At 38.5% G+C, this 17,912-nt stretch overlaps 1 protein-coding gene across 1 annotated transcript in view; it reads left to right on the top strand.

The window, feature by feature from the left end:
* Positions 1 to 119: 119 nt before the first annotated feature.
* The window catches only part of pole (polymerase (DNA directed), epsilon), a 33,822-nt gene continuing 16,029 nt past the window's right edge, over positions 120 to 17,912 (top strand). Inside the window, exons 1-27 of the mRNA XM_053228997.1 lie at positions 120 to 574; positions 2,716 to 2,851; positions 3,792 to 3,872; positions 3,976 to 4,020; positions 4,164 to 4,256; positions 4,789 to 4,943; positions 5,572 to 5,716; positions 6,900 to 6,980; positions 7,116 to 7,223; positions 7,329 to 7,439; positions 7,564 to 7,649; positions 8,068 to 8,187; positions 9,086 to 9,218; positions 9,950 to 10,063; positions 10,245 to 10,457; positions 10,555 to 10,662; positions 10,852 to 10,980; positions 11,154 to 11,256; positions 12,024 to 12,170; positions 12,643 to 12,788; positions 13,202 to 13,350; positions 13,588 to 13,680; positions 14,206 to 14,354; positions 14,485 to 14,638; positions 16,155 to 16,350; positions 17,102 to 17,316; positions 17,791 to 17,893. Of these exons, the coding sequence (XP_053084972.1) occupies positions 507 to 574; positions 2,716 to 2,851; positions 3,792 to 3,872; positions 3,976 to 4,020; positions 4,164 to 4,256; positions 4,789 to 4,943; positions 5,572 to 5,716; positions 6,900 to 6,980; positions 7,116 to 7,223; positions 7,329 to 7,439; positions 7,564 to 7,649; positions 8,068 to 8,187; positions 9,086 to 9,218; positions 9,950 to 10,063; positions 10,245 to 10,457; positions 10,555 to 10,662; positions 10,852 to 10,980; positions 11,154 to 11,256; positions 12,024 to 12,170; positions 12,643 to 12,788; positions 13,202 to 13,350; positions 13,588 to 13,680; positions 14,206 to 14,354; positions 14,485 to 14,638; positions 16,155 to 16,350; positions 17,102 to 17,316; positions 17,791 to 17,893 (3,381 nt within the window). The 5' untranslated portion in view covers positions 120 to 506. The remainder of the gene's footprint in view (positions 575 to 2,715; positions 2,852 to 3,791; positions 3,873 to 3,975; positions 4,021 to 4,163; positions 4,257 to 4,788; positions 4,944 to 5,571; positions 5,717 to 6,899; positions 6,981 to 7,115; positions 7,224 to 7,328; positions 7,440 to 7,563; positions 7,650 to 8,067; positions 8,188 to 9,085; positions 9,219 to 9,949; positions 10,064 to 10,244; positions 10,458 to 10,554; positions 10,663 to 10,851; positions 10,981 to 11,153; positions 11,257 to 12,023; positions 12,171 to 12,642; positions 12,789 to 13,201; positions 13,351 to 13,587; positions 13,681 to 14,205; positions 14,355 to 14,484; positions 14,639 to 16,154; positions 16,351 to 17,101; positions 17,317 to 17,790; positions 17,894 to 17,912) is intronic.

The following is a 17,912-nucleotide window of genomic DNA, read 5'->3' as shown; positions in this document are numbered from 1 at the left end:
TTAGACCATTTTTAAACAATAAATATTCAGTATTTGTATTTTGTTGCAAAATTAAAATACCGAAAATGTCTATTCACGCTTCCGATTGGTCAACTATCATCGAGAGGCGGGAGCTTATTGTGCGTTCTCTGTTGGGATTGGTTGTAGTGTATAGTGGGCGGGGTTATACAGTCGGAAGTTGAGGAGGTGCTTGCAGAACGCGCCAAATTCTGTCTGCATGTTAGAGGCAGGGATGATTAAAAACAGAAACTTAGCCATATATTAATGTTAGATGATAAAATAAACAGATTGCCCGAGCTACGTGTATGGATTCAGGTTATTAAATTAGAGTAAGGAAAGTAATAGAAGGAAAGTAAATACTGTATAAACGCAAAGACAGTGCACTGGGTAGCTAAGCTAGGAAGAACGGCGGTTAGCTGGAAATCTGTAGCTATTATTGGACAAAAAAACATCATTAGCAATAACATCCTGAGGAAATAACCGGCTTGTGTTGGAGAAAATCTGCAATGGTTTTACAGAACAGTGGGAGATATAAAGCAGACCGGGGTGGAGGAGCTGATCAGGACAAACAGCAGTGAGTTACAGAGCATTAAAACATTTACTCACTAACAAAACAACCTTATTTACATAACATTATTATTACTTTTACCTCACTTATTCATCAAACACTGTCACCTGGTTATAGAGTTTATAAACTCACTATGGAAACACAACTACAAAAAAAAAAGTATCCATCACTCTACTTTTGGTGTTTATGTACAGTTACCTGGAATGGATGTAACTATAAACGGATAAAAAGTATGACATGTCATTCTTTAATTAGCATGTGATTGTTGGTAAACTGATATGTCTTGTCAGAGGAATTAAACACTTCAGGATGTCCTGTTATAGGAAAATAACTCAGAGCTGTAGCTCAGGTTTGTGTTGTTCCGCTTCACACCTCACCAGCGTTAATTATTTTCCTTATAACAGCATGAGCATGTCCACGAGTGATTAATTCCTTACTTCATCTGGAGCAGGTTTCAGTGACGAAGCACGGATATAGATAGTTCATGGGTGTAAGAGTTTGAGTGAGAATAATGATTAAAACATAATTGAAAGAGACTCAACTATCAGGTCAAAAATGTAGTAATAATAATAGTGACAAGCCTACTTTAATAAAAAGCAAAATATTTAATATTATTAGCAGTTCATCATGTTAAAGGGATAGTTCACCCAAAAATGAAAATTCTGTCATTAGTTACTCACCCTCATGTCGTTCCAAACCCGTAAGACTTTCGTTCATCTTCGGAACACAGATGAAGACAATTGTAATGAAACCTGGGAGATTTCTGTCCCTCCACTGACAGTCCATGTACCTGAAACTTTCAAACTCCAAAAAGTTCATAAAGCATCTTAAAAGTAATCCATGTGACTCCAGAGGTTTAATCCCAATTTTGCGAAGCGATACGAATGCTTTGTGTGCGCAAAAAACTAAAATTAAGTCTTTATTCACAAAATATCTTCACAGGAGAACCACGATGTGTGTTGTGTTGTGTTGACTTGAGAGCGGACGTTTCTCAAGGATCTGGCATCCAGGAAATGCAAAATCATCTTAGAATGTAATGAATGAATCTTGCACACAGCGTTGCTCTGCCTCTGCTGTAAACAATGCGGCACTTCCGCTCTCACGTCAACACAACACGCACGTGTCGCTGTTCTCTCATGATCTCTCATGAGATTAAACCTCTGGAGTCACATGGATTACTTTTTTGAAAGTTTGGGTTACATGGACTGTCAGTGGAGGGACAGAAATCTCCCAGGTTTCATTACAATTATCTTCGTCTGTGTTCCGAAGATGAACGTAAGTCTTATGGGTTTGGAACGACATGAGGGTGAGTAACTGACAGAATTTTCATTTTTGGGTGAACTATCCCTTTAAGTCTTCCTATCTATCTATCTATCTATCTATCTATCTATCTATCTATCTATCTATCTATCAATGTGTCTGTCTGTCTACGTATATAGCTATCTACCCTATTATTGTTATTGTTATTATTATTATTATTATTATTATTATTATTATTATTACGAAATCGTTCTCCCACCACTGGATTATTCTCACCTAAGCACCATCTGAAAGTGTTACTTTCAATTTTGACTGAAAGTATTGCTTAAATATTGTTAAAGCAATATGGCAGTGAGTTGTGTTACACTCAGTAATGATTAGCGTGCTTACAGCCGATCAGCCGTGCTGATGTTCAGTACGACAGCACCCGTTTGTGATCTGATAGCGGTGTAGCGATACACTCTGGACACGATTCAGTTCGAATCACGATACCTGCTTCACAATTCGATTCAGTTTGATTCTCAAAATATTTTGAACAAAAAGTATGACTGAAAAGACTCCTTTTTTTATTTCTGAATCCTAAACAATACAAAACAATGTGCATTTTTCGTCTGTATAAGAGGAAATAAATGAAGACTTGCAGTGAAGAGAGGTTTAATATTGGTATAATATTGTATAAATGCTCAGTACAGGTGTATGGATGGTTTCTGAGTCATGGATTATTGCTATAATATGAATTTTATGTCAGTGAACACAGACAAGTGGAGTGATGGACAGTGAAACGTATAACAGTGTCTGATCAAACTAGTGGATCAGACCTAACTGCTGGATAATAGGTAATAAAATCTTGTTTTTTTGTTTGTTTGTTTGTTTTTTTTTGCACGTAGGGATGACGTGTCCAGCTTGTCCGCCGTCAAGCGGCTTGAGCGCAGTCAGTTCACAGATGAAATGGACGCCCGCTACGGCTTCGAGCGCATGAAGGAGCCGGGAGAAAAAACCGGCTGGTTGATCAACATGCATCCGGTGAGGAAACGTGTCGTGTTTCCACGTCTGCAGAGTACCGACGTGACGCCTCCCACGCTGAGTGTGTAGTGCACTGACGTGTGTTTCATACACCACGTCATCACTGTGACCCGGAGTGGGAACCGCGCCATGTTTTCCAGATCAGACCTTATCCGTGACTTCTTTCTTTCTTTCTTTCTTTCTTTCTTATGTTTATGTCTTTTTCTTTCCATTCTTTCACTTGTTTCTTCTTTTGGTTGTTTGTCCTTTCATTTATTCGTTCTTTTGTTCGCTCTTTGTTACTTGTTCTTTTCTTTATTTACAAGTTTCTTTCTTTCTTCCTTCTGTTTATGTCTTTTTCTTTCCATTCTTTCACTTGTTTGTTCTTTTGGTTGTTCGTTCTTTTGTTCGCTCTTTCATTCATTTCATTTTATCTTTGTTACTTGTTCTTTTCTTTCGTTACAGGTTTCTTTCTTTCTTTCTTTCTTTCTTTCTTTCTTTCTTTCTTTCTTTCTTTCTTTCTTTCTTTCTTTCTTTCTTTCATTAACTTGTTTTTTGTTCTTTCTTTCATTCCATTTAATCTTTTTAATGTTTTTTTTTGTTCTTTACTTGTTTCTTTCACTTGTCTTTCTTTGTCTTTCACTTGTTTCTTTCTTTCTTTCTCCTTTTGTTCATTCTTTCATTGATTTGTTCATTCTTTCATTAATTTCATTCTTTGTGTGTTCTTTTTTCTAAGTGTTCTTTTTTTCTTTTTGTCTTGTGTTATTTGTTATATATATATATATATATATATATATATATATATATATATATATATATATATATATATAATAAAATGTGTGTGAGTGTGTATTTTTTAATGTAACATGTCTAAAGAAAGCTAATGCATGTGAAGGGAACTGGTGATGTTCTCCAGACGAGGTGTTTCCTGTGATCATGTGATCTGTTGCTCTTTTTGCAGACGGAGATTCTGGATGATGATAAGCGGATGATCAGCGCAGTGGATTATTATTTCATTCAGGAGGATGGCAGCAGGTTTAAGGTAAGAACACACCACTACTGATGGTTTCACCTCTCACCTACAACCTGTAACTCTCTCTGTGTGTGTGTGTGTGTGTGTGTGTGTTTGTGTTTTCCTCGAACAGGTCGCACTGCCATATAAGCCGTACTTCTACATAGCGACTAAAAAGGTAAAGCTGTAACTCTCATGATAAATGTACAGATTGTGAGTGTGATAGAGACAGAGATGATAAACATAGAGTGTGAGTGTGATATATAGAGGGAGAGAGAGAGAGAGAGAGAGAGATAGATGTTGTCCTGATTTTCTTTTCAGAACTGTGAGAGAGAAGTCATCTCCTTTTTATCAAAAAAGTTCCAAGGAAAGATCGCAAAGTTAGAGACCATCCCCAAGGAGGATCTCGACCTGGTGAGGAGACTTCTTCCCTCGTTCTTTCATTCGCTTCTTCTTTCTTTCCATCTTTCTTTCCATCTTTTTCGTTCTTTCCTTCTTTCTGTTCGTCTTTCTTTCTGCTTTACTATCATTCTTTCTCTGCTTTACTGTACTTTCATTCTTTCTTTTGTTTGTTTGCTCTTTCTTTCATTCTTTCTTTCCTTTGTTCTTTCTTTTTTCTTTTCTTTCATACGTTTTTTTTCATATGTTCATTATTTTATCTGTTTCTTCTTTTGTTTGTTTTCATTCCTTTAATTTCATCTTTTTACATGTTATTTTCTTTCTTTTTTAATATAATTTCATTATACATTAATTTTATTTTTCTTTTCTGTTTTCTTTTTCTCTTTAATTAATTAATTTATTTATTTAGGATTCTGTATCTTCATGCAGTGCTTTTGCTGTTTTTTCATGCTAAGTGAAAGTGTGTGTTGATTTAAGGTGTGTGTTTATTGCTGCATATTTGCGTCATGTATATTGATTTTTTTTCTTTTCTTTTGTTTTTTTTCAGCATAACCACCTGGTGGGACTAAAGAGGAACTACATTAAACTGTCCTTTAACACAGTGGACGATCTCATCAAGGTGAAGCGGGAGATCACGCCTGCTGTGAGGAAGAACAGAGAGAGGGAGAAATCCAACGATGCCTACACTAGCATGCTGTCCAGGTGCTGCAGAGCCAGACGTGCTCCTGCGCCATTCCTTTTCAGCAACTGACTTATTACGATTCATTAATTCAGTTAATTTGGAATATTATTAGTCCGCAAAATTGCATTCACGGCTGTTTCCATCATCCATACAGCCAATCTGATGTGATATTTAAATTACAATAAAAATTGAAATAGACTAAAATATTATATCATGATACTTAGATATTGCTAAAATACACAATATAAATCACCATATGCTTTATTTAATTGGTTTTCTGTCTACAAAATAAATAATTTAACACTAAAAATGAGTGAAAAATTAAAAATGAAAGATTTAGTATAACATTTTAACATCAATGTGAGCTGCTTCATTTCAGAACTTTCCATTATTAAGACATAAAATAAAAAAAAAAAAAAAAATCACAAAATCGCAATATTTTTATATTGTGAATTATGGTGTGTATTGTGACATACTGTATCACGATATTGATATATTATTGGATCACCATCTTAGGCATTTGTGTTTCAGTGACATAGAATAATAATGAAACAGGCAGGGACTCGTGTGTTCTTTACGTTGATCAGATAATATTTATGGTGATTATAAGGTAATCGCTTGGCTCTCGTGTTTTGTGTGTGTGTGTAGCGCACTTGTAGGTGGAAGCGTGACGACGGCCGACGAAGATGGCACGTCTAAGAAAATGGCCGACCAGCTGGACAACATTGTGGATATGAGGGAGTACGACGTGCCTTACCATGTTAGACTGTCCATCGACCTCAAGATCCATGTGGTAGGTGATTTTCTGACTTTTATTACCGTAATGTCAGCCTCAGAGGCTCCGCCCACATGCTGTGATGTATAGTGTACATCTAGCCAGCCCTAACTGTTAGAGTCCCGCTTGTTACAATCTTATTTGGCTATCCACACATCTGTGTACGCACTTCTGTGTACTCCATTTTATCAATCCGGTTGGGAAGCAAACTTCATGTACATGGCGACAGCACTGAAATTTTCAGAACAAAGGTCACTGGATTAAAAATGTCTTTTTGTTGTAGCACTTTTTGCTCAGTTGCCTCTCCTGACACATCATAGCAAAACAACAGTCTGTGGTTCTTACGAAACAAAAAAAAATCTGGGTTGTAAGGAAGGAGTAAACCACTTGGGGTCGTGCTGTTATAGGAAAATAATCAACGACCGGGTGGAGTGATGAGCCTTGGCACAAAGTTACCACCGTGAAGTTGATTATTTTCTTATAACAGCACATAACAAAGTGTTTTTTTTTCTCTGATACCATATCAAGTTTCTTTTATTTTTATTATTATTATTATTTTTGTATATTATTTTTATTTATTATTAAATTTTCCTATACTACTATTATATTATTTTATTCATTTGGAGTTACGCTGTGGTTGAACGTTGTGAAACGTCTGTGAAAGAAGTTAGTTTGTGTTATCACTTGCGTTATGGCAGCTATAAACAGTTCCCTCTCCAGCCTCACAATTTCTCTTCCAGTTTTTAAGACACACACAAAAAGAACATACAACTTCTCATAGAGAAGCTTGCAGAGAAACTGGGAAGCGCAAAAACGTGAAGTTTCTAAGCACTGACACTGGAGACTCCTTCCATAAACGCAAAATAAATGTCTCCTTACAGAAAACCTCATCATATCAATGATTACACACTTTTTAAAGTGTGTCTATTTGGAGCATCTGTCCTGTATTTCCCTGCGGACGAGCCGTTACTATAGAAACGATAACGTATTAGAACAAGCGCATTAATATACGTAGACGTGTGATGTGTTTTGAATTGCATCCAGCGTTGCTGTTATAGAAAACTACTCAACACCCTCTGACCAATCAGATTCGGGAATTTACGAGTGTTGTGGTATAACAAACACGCTTTATAACAAACGTTCGTCTTTAACATCTTTAGCTGTACAGATGTTAACGCTGTCCACTCCTGCTTGATTCCAGGCTCACTGGTATAACGTGCGATACAGAGGAAGTGCTTATCCTCCGGAGATCGTGCGTCGGGATGACCTTGTGGAAAGACCAGTAAGTATCAGTGTAACAGAATTGTTTAACTTTTCAAGAGAAATTCTTTTCTTTTATTTTTTTTAAACTTAGTCATTCCCCAGGATGTGTGTAAAGCTGTACCTATCTCACTGTGCCTCCTTTGTGTGTTTACAGGATCCTGTCGTCTTGGCGTTTGATATCGAGACCACCAAGCTCCCTCTGAAGTTCCCCGACGCAGAAACTGACCAGATCATGATGATCTCATACATGATTGATGGGCAGGTCAGAGATGTCGCTGACATAAACACATCGTAGTATGACATGTCCTTGTTTTCGAGCAGTGTGTTGGTGTAGTGTGTCTCAATCGCTTTCTCTGTCCATGCTCAGGGTTTCCTCATTACCAACAGAGAGATCGTCTCCGAGGACATCGAGGATTTTGAGTTCACGCCTAAGCCGGAGTACGAGGGCCCTTTCACTGTGTTTAACGAACCTGACGAGGCGAGTGAGACAGCCCGGTGTTCTGTTACAGCTGCATTACTAAAAATAGAGCCTTCTCTGTTTCTGTCTGGCGTTCAGCCTTAAGGAGATTTTTATTAACCAGATTTGAATTGTCTGCTCACAGGCTGCTCTTATTCAGCGCTGGTTCGAGCACATCCATGAGACCAAACCCAACATTTTTGTCACCTATAACGGAGACTTCTTCGACTGGTGAGCCCAAAGGAAAAATTGTTTTGATCACCAGAATCGCAACTTTTGTGGTAAATAAATCACAAGTTCACGAGGACATTTTGGTATTAATCACTAAAATGCACTGTTGTAGGTCTGTTTGTGAATTTTTTCCTCGCACTTACATCACATGATCAGGAAACACATGTGCCTCGACCTCATCCTGTCTCTGATTGGCTTGTGCATGCTTACATCAGAGTGCTTTGTCAAAAGGTTTTAAATCTACAGTTAGTAATTTGGTCTTAACAAAAGTCTGATTGAACCTCTATTGAAGCGTTTTCACACATTCGTCCTGAAATCAGTAGCAAGGTGAAAATAATTGACCGATTCCCAAATGTCCTCGTGAACCTACCTTAAATTTCTGTCCACTCTTAATGTGAAACATGTTGTTTCCCATCAGGCCGTTTGTAGAGGCGCGCGCAGCTCACCACAACCTCAACATGTATCAGGAGATCGGTTTTCAGAAGGACAGCCAGGGCGAGTACAAGGCCAGCCAGTCTATTCACATGGACTGCCTCAGGTAGGAGCCAAAGAGACGATTACTGCTGAATGAACACAAACTTTGCTTTATCGCATTTTATCCCACAGCGTGACTGTTTTCTCCAATCTGATTATTCAGAAGGTTTGCGTTATTTTTGTGTAACAGCACGGCAGGCTTAACTACAGGTTTATGTTAATGCACTCGTTCTAATACGTTACTGTTTCTATAGTAACAGATCGTTCACAGGGACACCAGACGCTCCACATAATCTAAGACTAATAATAAACAGATTTTTAAAAAGTGTGTTGTTTAACAAAGAAAAACGTGGTGTAATCGTTGATGTGGTGAAGTTTTTGGTTCAGAGACATTTATTTAACATTTATGGAAGGAGTCACGGGTGCCAGCACTTTGTAACACTCATGGTGCTTTGCAAAGTTTCCCAGCATGGAAAAGTCTTTAGGACACAGAGGTTTATGTTTACTGGTTTGTCAGAAACATGACAAGCTGTGGTCCTTGAGAAAGAGAGAAAGAGAGAGAGAGAGAAATGGAGATGCTGGTGAGGGAATGACTGGCAATTCATCACTGCTATAACGTAACTGAGAACAGAAACTAACTTGGACGTTCCATAACATTTAATCTGACTTTAACCCAATAAATGTGCAGCATGTTGTTCATTAATAAATTTAACAAATGTAAATGTAATTATTGGAAATTCGCTGTGATATAAGCGGAATAGCACGCTCCATACCCTGTATTTATATAATAATAATCCTCTTCATGTCATTCCATATCACACCACCCTGGCATGGATTATTTCTTACGTGTTATTTCTTACTTCGTGATATTTTTAACGTTCTGGAGAAATCTCTGTTATCTTTGCCTACACTGTTGTCTCTTCACACTGCAGTTGACCTCTTGCTATATCTGATTGTCTCAGGTGGGTAAAGAGAGACAGTTACCTGCCTGTCGGAAGCCACAACCTGAAAGCAGCGGCGAAGGCCAAGCTGGGTTACGACCCTGTGGAGTTGGACCCTGAAGAGATGTGCCGCATGGCCACTGAGGAGCCGCAGGTACGCTTATTAAGTTCTATAATCACACCTTCATTATTACTTGCTCATATGGTTTATAGTCATATAGGAATTTAGTTGTGAGGACAGACCAAAAATGACTGATAATGGATTTTAAAATTTTGAAAACAATAATGAAAAAAGGGTTTCTCCCTGTATCCGTGGGTTTCCTCTGGGTTCTCTGGTTTCCTCCCACTCGCTAAAAACGTCAGGTGGATTGAGTACTCTAAAGGTGCAGGGTGTCCTGTAATGGGCTAGCCTCCAAACCAGTACGTATTCTTGCCTCATGTGTTTCTGGGATAGGCTCATGGATAAAGCAGCTACTGAAGAAGAGCGAAAGAAAGAATAATGAATACACACTTAACAATAAATTCATACTGTGATGGAAGTGTGCTCTGGTGTGCGACGATGATGATGGTGATGATGATGGTGATTTGTGTTGATCCTCACGTCTGTGTTTGTGCAGGTTGAGAAATAATTCAAAAAAATTTAATTAAGATCTGGAGGACATGTTGAGTGATATCATGATCATGGGTCATTAAATATATAGTTTAATTGTTAATTGTTATAGTGTAATTGTTGTTGATTAAAATATAAAGGAATATAATTTTCCCCAAAAAGCTTAATTAAACCTCATGACGAATTAAAATAAAAACTGAACATCAAGACTAAAAACAATGAATCCTTTATATACTATACGTATTTTTACTTGGACTATCTTTCGCTTCTTTCAGACTTTGGCCACCTACTCAGTGTCAGATGCTGTGGCTACCTACTATCTCTACATGAAATATGTTCATCCCTTCATCTTCGCCCTGTGCACCATCATTCCCATGGAGCCTGACGAGGTCTGTAGTTTTCTATGTATTTCTACGTGACAAGTGCATGTCTGAAAATATAGAAAATCCCCATTTTGATGCTCTGTCATTATACAGTAACTACTACACTAATTATCGTACAGTGTTTACAGAGATAGTATTTAATCAGCACTTTCTGTCTGTGTACGTCTCCCGCATGTGTGTGTTTCAGGTTTTGCGTAAAGGTTCAGGTACTCTGTGCGAGGCGTTGTTGATGGTGCAGGCTTTCCACGTCAACATCATTTTCCCGAACAAGCAGGAGCAGGTGTTCAATAAGCTCACAGACGACGGCCATGTCCTGGACTCGGAGACCTACGTGGGCGGCCATGTCGAGGCTCTGGAGTCTGGAGTATTCCGCAGTGACATCCCGTGCCGCTTCAAAATGGTAGAAAGGAGCTGCTTTAGAACCTACAGCCCCAATTTCCTAAACTGTCTTTGCGTCTTAAGTTTAGTCTAACACCTGTCAAACTGTTTGTGTCCAGAATCCGGCAGCATTCGACTTCCTGCTTCAGAGGGTGGAGCGGACTCTGCGGCATGCTGTTGAAGAAGAGGAGAAGATCCCGCTGGAGCAAGTCACAAACTTTAATGAGGTCAGAATGATTGAACGTGTCAGTGTATGAGACATGTCTGAATCCTTTACAAATCGTGATGAAACATACAGGGTAGGTTGTGAACCTTTTGAGCAGGTAGCACTGAGGTTCGAGAAATTAAACTGTTGCAGCACTGATATTAGACAAACTCAACACCTCTCCTTTTTTTTTTTTTTTTCTTCCCCCCAGGTTTGTGATGACATCAAGAAGAAGCTGATCTCTTTGAAAGAAGTGCCTAACAGGATCGAGTGTCCTCTTATTTACCATCTCGACGTAGGGGCCATGTACCCCAACATCATCCTTACCAACAGATTGCAGGTCAGCCATGTTCAACGAGATGTACAGAACATTTCAAATCAAATATTCATTTACCTCAGATCACTCATCACCTAATCAGACAGCTAAATTAGAAATGTAGGCTGTTATATCATTGAATTTATATTTCAAATCTGCCTTTTTGTACTTATTTTATTTTTGCCCTCCTCATTCAGCCGTCTGCCATGGTCGATGAGGCGACCTGTGCTGCATGCGATTTTAATAAACCTGGAGCTACCTGCCAGAGGAGGATGGCCTGGCAGTGGAGAGGAGAGATCAGTGAGTGACTTTTTTTGTAGTCGTCTGCTTTCTCTCAATCTGTTCTTGGAGAAAAATATATTTTTTTCAATTATATTGAACAATATTTTTTTTAAAAACAAACATTGAAGGACAGACAATAGCTACTTTTACATTCATAATAATCTGACTGATAGATCAGAATAAAATATGCAGTCGGGTCCAAAAGTCTGAGACCACATTGAAAATCTTTTTTTTTTTGTTGTTGTTGTTTTAAAAAATTAGAAATTGGAAATAAACAGAAATAGAAATAGAATAAATAGAATTTTGAAATATTTAAAACAAAGAAAGTACATTTTTAATAGCTCGAATTTTGAACTGAATTTTGAAATTCATAATAATATTTCGAACTCTGATAATATAATTCAGTTAAATAATCAAATTATAATTTTTTTTTTTAATTTAATAAAAAAAAGAGAGAATGCAAAATAGAAGCATTTTCACTAGTGGTCTCAGACCTTTGGCTCTTATCAGACATATCTACATCTAAACCAGTTGAAGCTGATCTGGATGAAAGAGGCGGAAGCTCTGTCTGATTACCAGGTAAACAGACGAATAATCATCATATAAGTTTTCCATCCTTTTATTTTTTCAAAAATGTCTTATGCTTTGCATCACAAAACACTCCTAATAGCCTAGCTAGTGCAAAAAAAACAGTCTTGTGTAGAAGTGTGTGGATGTTTTTTATTAGAGTCTGGATTTGGAACGCTCAATACAAGACCTCTAACCTGTTTTCTTGCTCCTGTCAGTGCCAGCCAGTCGTAGTGAGTTCCACCGTATTCAGCAGCAGTTGGAGTCTGAGAAGTTCCCTCCTCTGTTTCCTAACGGAAAACCACGTGCCTTCCACGAGCTTAACAGAGAGGAACAGGCTCGGCACGAAAAGAAACGTCTGGGAGGTGAGTGGCACTCGAACGCCACCTCTGATAACCTCCTTGACCCATCTGCTTACCTCTATAGCAATGAAGCCAGAATGTTGGATTAATCGTAATCATTGATTCCACTTTGAAACTGTGCCTTGCATAAGTATTCACCCCCTGGAGCTTTTCCACATTTTGTTGTTTTATAACCTGGAACTGAAATGGAATTGGGATTTTTGCCAGTTGATTTACACCGTATGTCTAACATTTAAAAAATATGGCATGTTAATAAAAAAAAAAAAAGCAGAAATGTATTGGTTGCATAAGAATGTACACCCCTGGTTCAAATACCTGGCTACAATTACAGCTGCAAGTTTTGTGGGATTAGGGGGTGAATACTTTTGCATAGGGCTGGGTGATATGACAGTGTAATATTGATATTGTAATAAATGATGTAACAACACACTATTTGTTTATTGAGTGAGTGTGTTTTGTGTGTATTCTTCCCCAGACTATTGTCGGAAGGCCTATAAGAAGGTGCACTTGACGAGGCTGGAAGAGAGAGTCACTACAATATGTCAGAGAGAGAATTCCTTCTACGTGGACACGGTTCGAGCTTTCCGAGATCGCCGCTATGAGTTTAAAGGACTGCATAAGGTGCCGGGTTCAATCCTGAACAACATAAAACAACACAAAAGATTCTTTTTACTCATTACACATTATATTGGAATCAGATCATTCTGAGAGAAAACTGAGCTAGATGAAACATTGGTGAAGAGTTACTTGAGTTTGTATGGCCTTGTCTTATGCCTATTCTTTCGGGTTAGTGTGTGGTGGACATTTCTAGTTTTTACTACTTAATTACCACCTGTCATTTGGTTAAAAAAAGTTTTAATTTACTATTTAATTTACTGTCTTTGAAGTCACTCTCATCCTTATAATGCATGTTTTTAATAGAGTCGGCGTATTTATAGCATTGGATTTCAATATGGCAAAAATACCATACTGTCAGTTTCTTTAATTTATAAAGTACATTCGTCATCCCTAAATAGATGTTTCTTTTCCGTTAGGTGTGGAAGAAGAAGCTGTCTGCGGCTCAGGAGAGCGGCGATGCAGCAGAAGTGAAGCGCTGTAAAAATATGGAGATTCTTTATGATTCTCTGCAGCTTGCCCATAAATGCATCCTCAATTCCTTCTACGGATACGTCATGAGAAAAGGGTGCGCAAAAGTTTCTAGACTTTATTGCTGCTCAGTCTCACTTCCTTACAATAGTTTGCTCAAAAACAGAGCAGATACTTCTCAGATTGGTTTTAACCAGAGTCTTAAATTATATTAAACCGTACTCTAAAATAAATACGCTTTGAACCGTACAGGGATGATGTACAAGGATGATTTTTTGTTGTATTTTTTTGTTGCATTGTTCAAAACTACATACTCTGTGTTGTGCGTGTGTAGAGCGAGATGGTATTCCATGGAAATGGCCGGCATTGTGTGTCACACAGGAGCCAACATCATCACACAGGCCAGAGAGCTAATCGAACAGATTGGGTGAGCTTCCGTTTTCACAGCTAAAGCTTTACTCTAGGGATGTACAATGAATCATATTCTTATTGAGCTCTTCAAATCTTCCAATTCCTTAAATGATGATGATGCGTTAAATGATGATTTCTCCGTTTATATGTATTAACTATGTGACCAATCATGGCGTGAGTATGTTGCAGCAGTTTCATTTGGCTTTACAGCAAAGCTAAAGATCATGAGATGATGTACATTAGATCTATAAAAACCCTGATTGTACATATTGTACACATACATGATTAAAGACTGGTCTAATTTGAATTCAGATATTCACAATGAGTAATAAACAATGTGCTACAAAATGACTTTTGTTCCCTTATTGGTGAAATAATTGTGGTTTCAGTATTGAGTGATTTGATATTGGCTAAAATACTAATCAGTCCTATTCACCCTAATGCTCTACTGTCTACAAACTTTGCTAAAATTGCGTGAATTGATCCAGAAGCCATGCGTCTGTACCTTAACGTTAATTTTCGTGTGTGTTTGTTGGTATAGGAGGCCTTTAGAGCTGGACACTGATGGTATCTGGTGTGTCCTGCCTAACTCCTTCCCTGAGAACTTTGTCATCAAATCCAGCAACGAGAAGAAGCCCAAAGTGACCATAAGTTACCCCGGGGCCATGCTGAACATCATGGTCAAGGCAGGTTCATTTCCTTCCTGACGAATAACAGTTCTTTGAATATGTAGAGTATATTTTTTGAGGTATATGGTGTTATTTTCTTGGTGTTATTGGTGTTACATAGCTTGCTTTACTCATGTGTTGTATACAGGAAGGCTTTACCAACGATCAGTACCAGGAGCTGGTGGACCCGGCCTCGCTCACGTACGAGACGAGGTCAGAGAACAGCATCTTCTTTGAGGTGGATGGACCGTACCTGGCCATGATCCTGCCTGCGTCTAAAGAGGAGGGCAAGAAGCTGAAGAAGAGGTGAGAAGAATGTAGAGCAGCAGCTTTTGTCTCTGTTCACAGTTAGTTAATTTATTAGTTTGACGAAATTAGACAAGATCTGTAAATGACGTTCTTTGATCTAGAAGTAACAAGTGTGTGCTTTTTCACACAAACACACATTAGACTAAAATCATGGACTGACTTTAATCTGGTCCAGATGTCCTTGATCAGCCAGGTTTTTTCCATAAAGACATACCCAAATCTTTAAATTACTTCTTAAGTAGGGTATGAAACACATCGGAGTGTGCTGTTATAGGAAAATAATCAATGATGCGATGGTGTGATGCAGCCTCGTGCGAAATAGAGTTACTATTAACACCCAGGAGTTGATTATTTTCCTATAACGGCAATTAAATGCGCACACTTGGACTTCTAGACTCGCTCTTTATAACATTATTGAGTTGACTTAAATGAAGTGTGCATTAACAAGCTACATTAGTTAGCTTAGATGGAGTAGGGTTGCAGTGGAAAAGAGCGGGTTTTGTTTCACTTCGGAAAAGCGTTTCTGTACAGCTGTAAGGAATGTACGTGTCATTGCGTCGGAATCCCTCGTTGTCAGTAACCGAGAGCTGCTGATCATCAAGAACAGGCTGTTATTTTCCCTCGCCTAGCGTTGTCTATAGTCATTGTTTCTCACCTAGCATGCATCATTTCTGCTGTGTGCTACTAGTAATCAACTCCTCATGCTAAGTTTGATGTTTAAGATGATTTATCAGGTTGCTTATGTTGTAGGAAGATGCTCTAGTTCCTCCTCTTGATATTTTTCCCAAAGCACAGTCTGCAGTCTGCTTGGCGTTGATCATTAGTCGTGAAATACGGCCAGGTCGCTGTCTCTTTGTGTTGTCTGTTCATCAAGTAAATGAGCTCAGTATCACATCCCTAGGTATAACGGCTATAATCACTCGTTCCCTCACCAGCCTCTTTTTTTTTGGACAAAAAAACACATCTTGTCATGTTACAGAGAAGGCACAAGTCCCTCTGTCCTGAAGACTTTCCCAAAGACAATCAACAATTATAAGTTTTTTTTGTAATGGGTTTATGTGGATCGTCCGCCACGAGTCCCTGTGAATTAGTTGTTACTATAGAAACAATACCGTATTCGATAGAGCGCATTAATATAAACCTGCGATTTGACTTGCAGTCAGAATTAGCGTCAGAGCTGCTGTTATAGAAAATTATTCAGCACCTTCTGACCAATCAGATTTGAGAATTCTGTAACAGTGTGATCTAAGCCACATTTATTTAATGATCAACTGCACAGTTTTAAGCTTTATAATGCAATTCTGACTTATTTTGGGATGTCTTATCTGTGTTGAAGAAAAAAATGAATCTGGTTACCAGGGAACATAGCGACTAAATAAGTGGAACATTGGACAAGTTTTAAAAAGTCTTCATTAGTGATGGCACATTAGCTAATAGTGCATGACCTCCTACTGGTTTGTGTACAGTCTGATTTAATGCTTGTTTGTGTGTGTGTGTGTGTGTTTGCTGTCAGATATGCTGTGTTTAACGAGGACGGCTCTCTGGCCGAGCTGAAGGGTTTCGAGGTAAAGAGGAGAGGAGAGCTCCAGCTCATTAAGATCTTCCAGTCATCTGTGTTCGAGGCTTTTCTCAAAGGCACCACTCTGGAGGAAGTCTACGCCTCGGTCGCCAAAGTGGCCGACTACTGGCTGGATGTGCTCTACAGCAAGGTAGCGTGGGATAAGCTGGTTCTCCTGCAGCGTGTTGTATTAGTGTACAGTAAATAACACGTATACCACAGAGCTCTTGAGTTCTTGAATCTGATTGGTCAGAAGGTGTTGATTAATTTTCTTGAACAGCAGCTCTGATAGTGGTTCTGGCTGTAAGGCAAATCACAGGTTTATACTAACACGCTTGTTCTAATGTTATCGTTTCTATAACAACAATGTGAGCAGACGTTTATTTAGTTTTTGGAAGGAGTCTCCAGTGTCGGTGCTTTGTAACAGTCAGTCAGTTTTCCAGCAAGGGAAAGTCTTCATGGACAAAGGAATTTATACTTTACAGTTTCTTATCATGACAGGCTAAATTTTTTAAAAATTAACTTTGAGAGGAAAAAAAGAAAGGCTCTTGCGCTAGCGACTGTTTATAGCTGCTGTAATGTAAGTGATAACAGGAACTACCTTATTTTGTGGACATTCCACCACATTAAATGTAACTGTAAACAGACAAGTATAAATTTTTTTTTTTTTTTTAATTGTTCTTGTTGGGAAATTAGCATGGTGTAAGAGGAATAAAACACTTCAGAATATGCTGTTATTGGAAAATGATCAGCTTCGGGGTGGTAACAGTAACTCTGCTTCACATCCTTTATATATCTTCAACATTGCCCCTCTACATATTTTAGTTTAAATATATATTTTTACAGATACATATATTTTCAACCCTCGACTGACCTGTGCGTCTCTCTCTCTCTCTCTCCAGGCAGCTAACATGCCAGACGCAGAGCTCTTCGAGTTGATTTCGGAAAATCGCTCCATGTCCCGGAAGCTGGAAGACTACGGCGAGCAGAAGTCCACTTCCATCAGTACAGCCAAACGTCTGGCCGAGTTTCTCGGAGATCAGATGGTGAAGGATGCAGGTCTGAGCTGTCGCTACGTCATCTCTCGCAAACCTGAAGGCTCTCCTGTTACTGAGAGGTGAGGAAGAGCGAGATCGAGATGCTTTTCTACTGTCCTGAGCTTTCCCACAAGTGCTTTCATATTAAATACACTTTTTTGAAAAAAGTTTTAGATTGACTTTCAGGTGGTTCTGAAAATAATTTGATATCACTCAGTGCATGGAGGGCATGAAAGCCCCGGCTTTTGTTCTGTTGTTTTCTTTGCTTATCCTTAGCCAATCAGAAATGCTTTTACTCCCAGACTTGATCTGATTGGCTAAAGGACGAGAGAGAGAAACATTATATACATCCAAGGATCATTACGATGTAGCTGTGATGAAATTATTGGCAATGACAAGTTTATAGAATTAATATCAGTTTTAAAAAAAAAAAAAGAGTAGGTGGTGTTAGAAATGTAAATGTAGCTGTGTAGAACATTTAGAGATATGTTGTTTAGAGTTACACAGTGAAATAAAATCACAGTGAAATTAAAGTTTTCCTCTTCTTTCTAAAGGGCGATTCCTCTGGCCATATTCCAGGCTGAAGCTAGCGTTAAGAAGCACTTCCTGCGCAAATGGCTGAAGATGCCCAGCCTCCATGACATGGACATCAGATCAGTATGTCTAGATATTGTCT

Source organism: Pangasianodon hypophthalmus, chromosome 24 (assembly GCF_027358585.1).
Source record: "Pangasianodon hypophthalmus isolate fPanHyp1 chromosome 24, fPanHyp1.pri, whole genome shotgun sequence".
Taxonomy (NCBI): domain Eukaryota; kingdom Metazoa; phylum Chordata; class Actinopteri; order Siluriformes; family Pangasiidae; genus Pangasianodon; species Pangasianodon hypophthalmus.
Note: the sequence above shows the minus strand (reverse complement) of the source record. Positions and strands in the feature narration are given on the sequence as shown.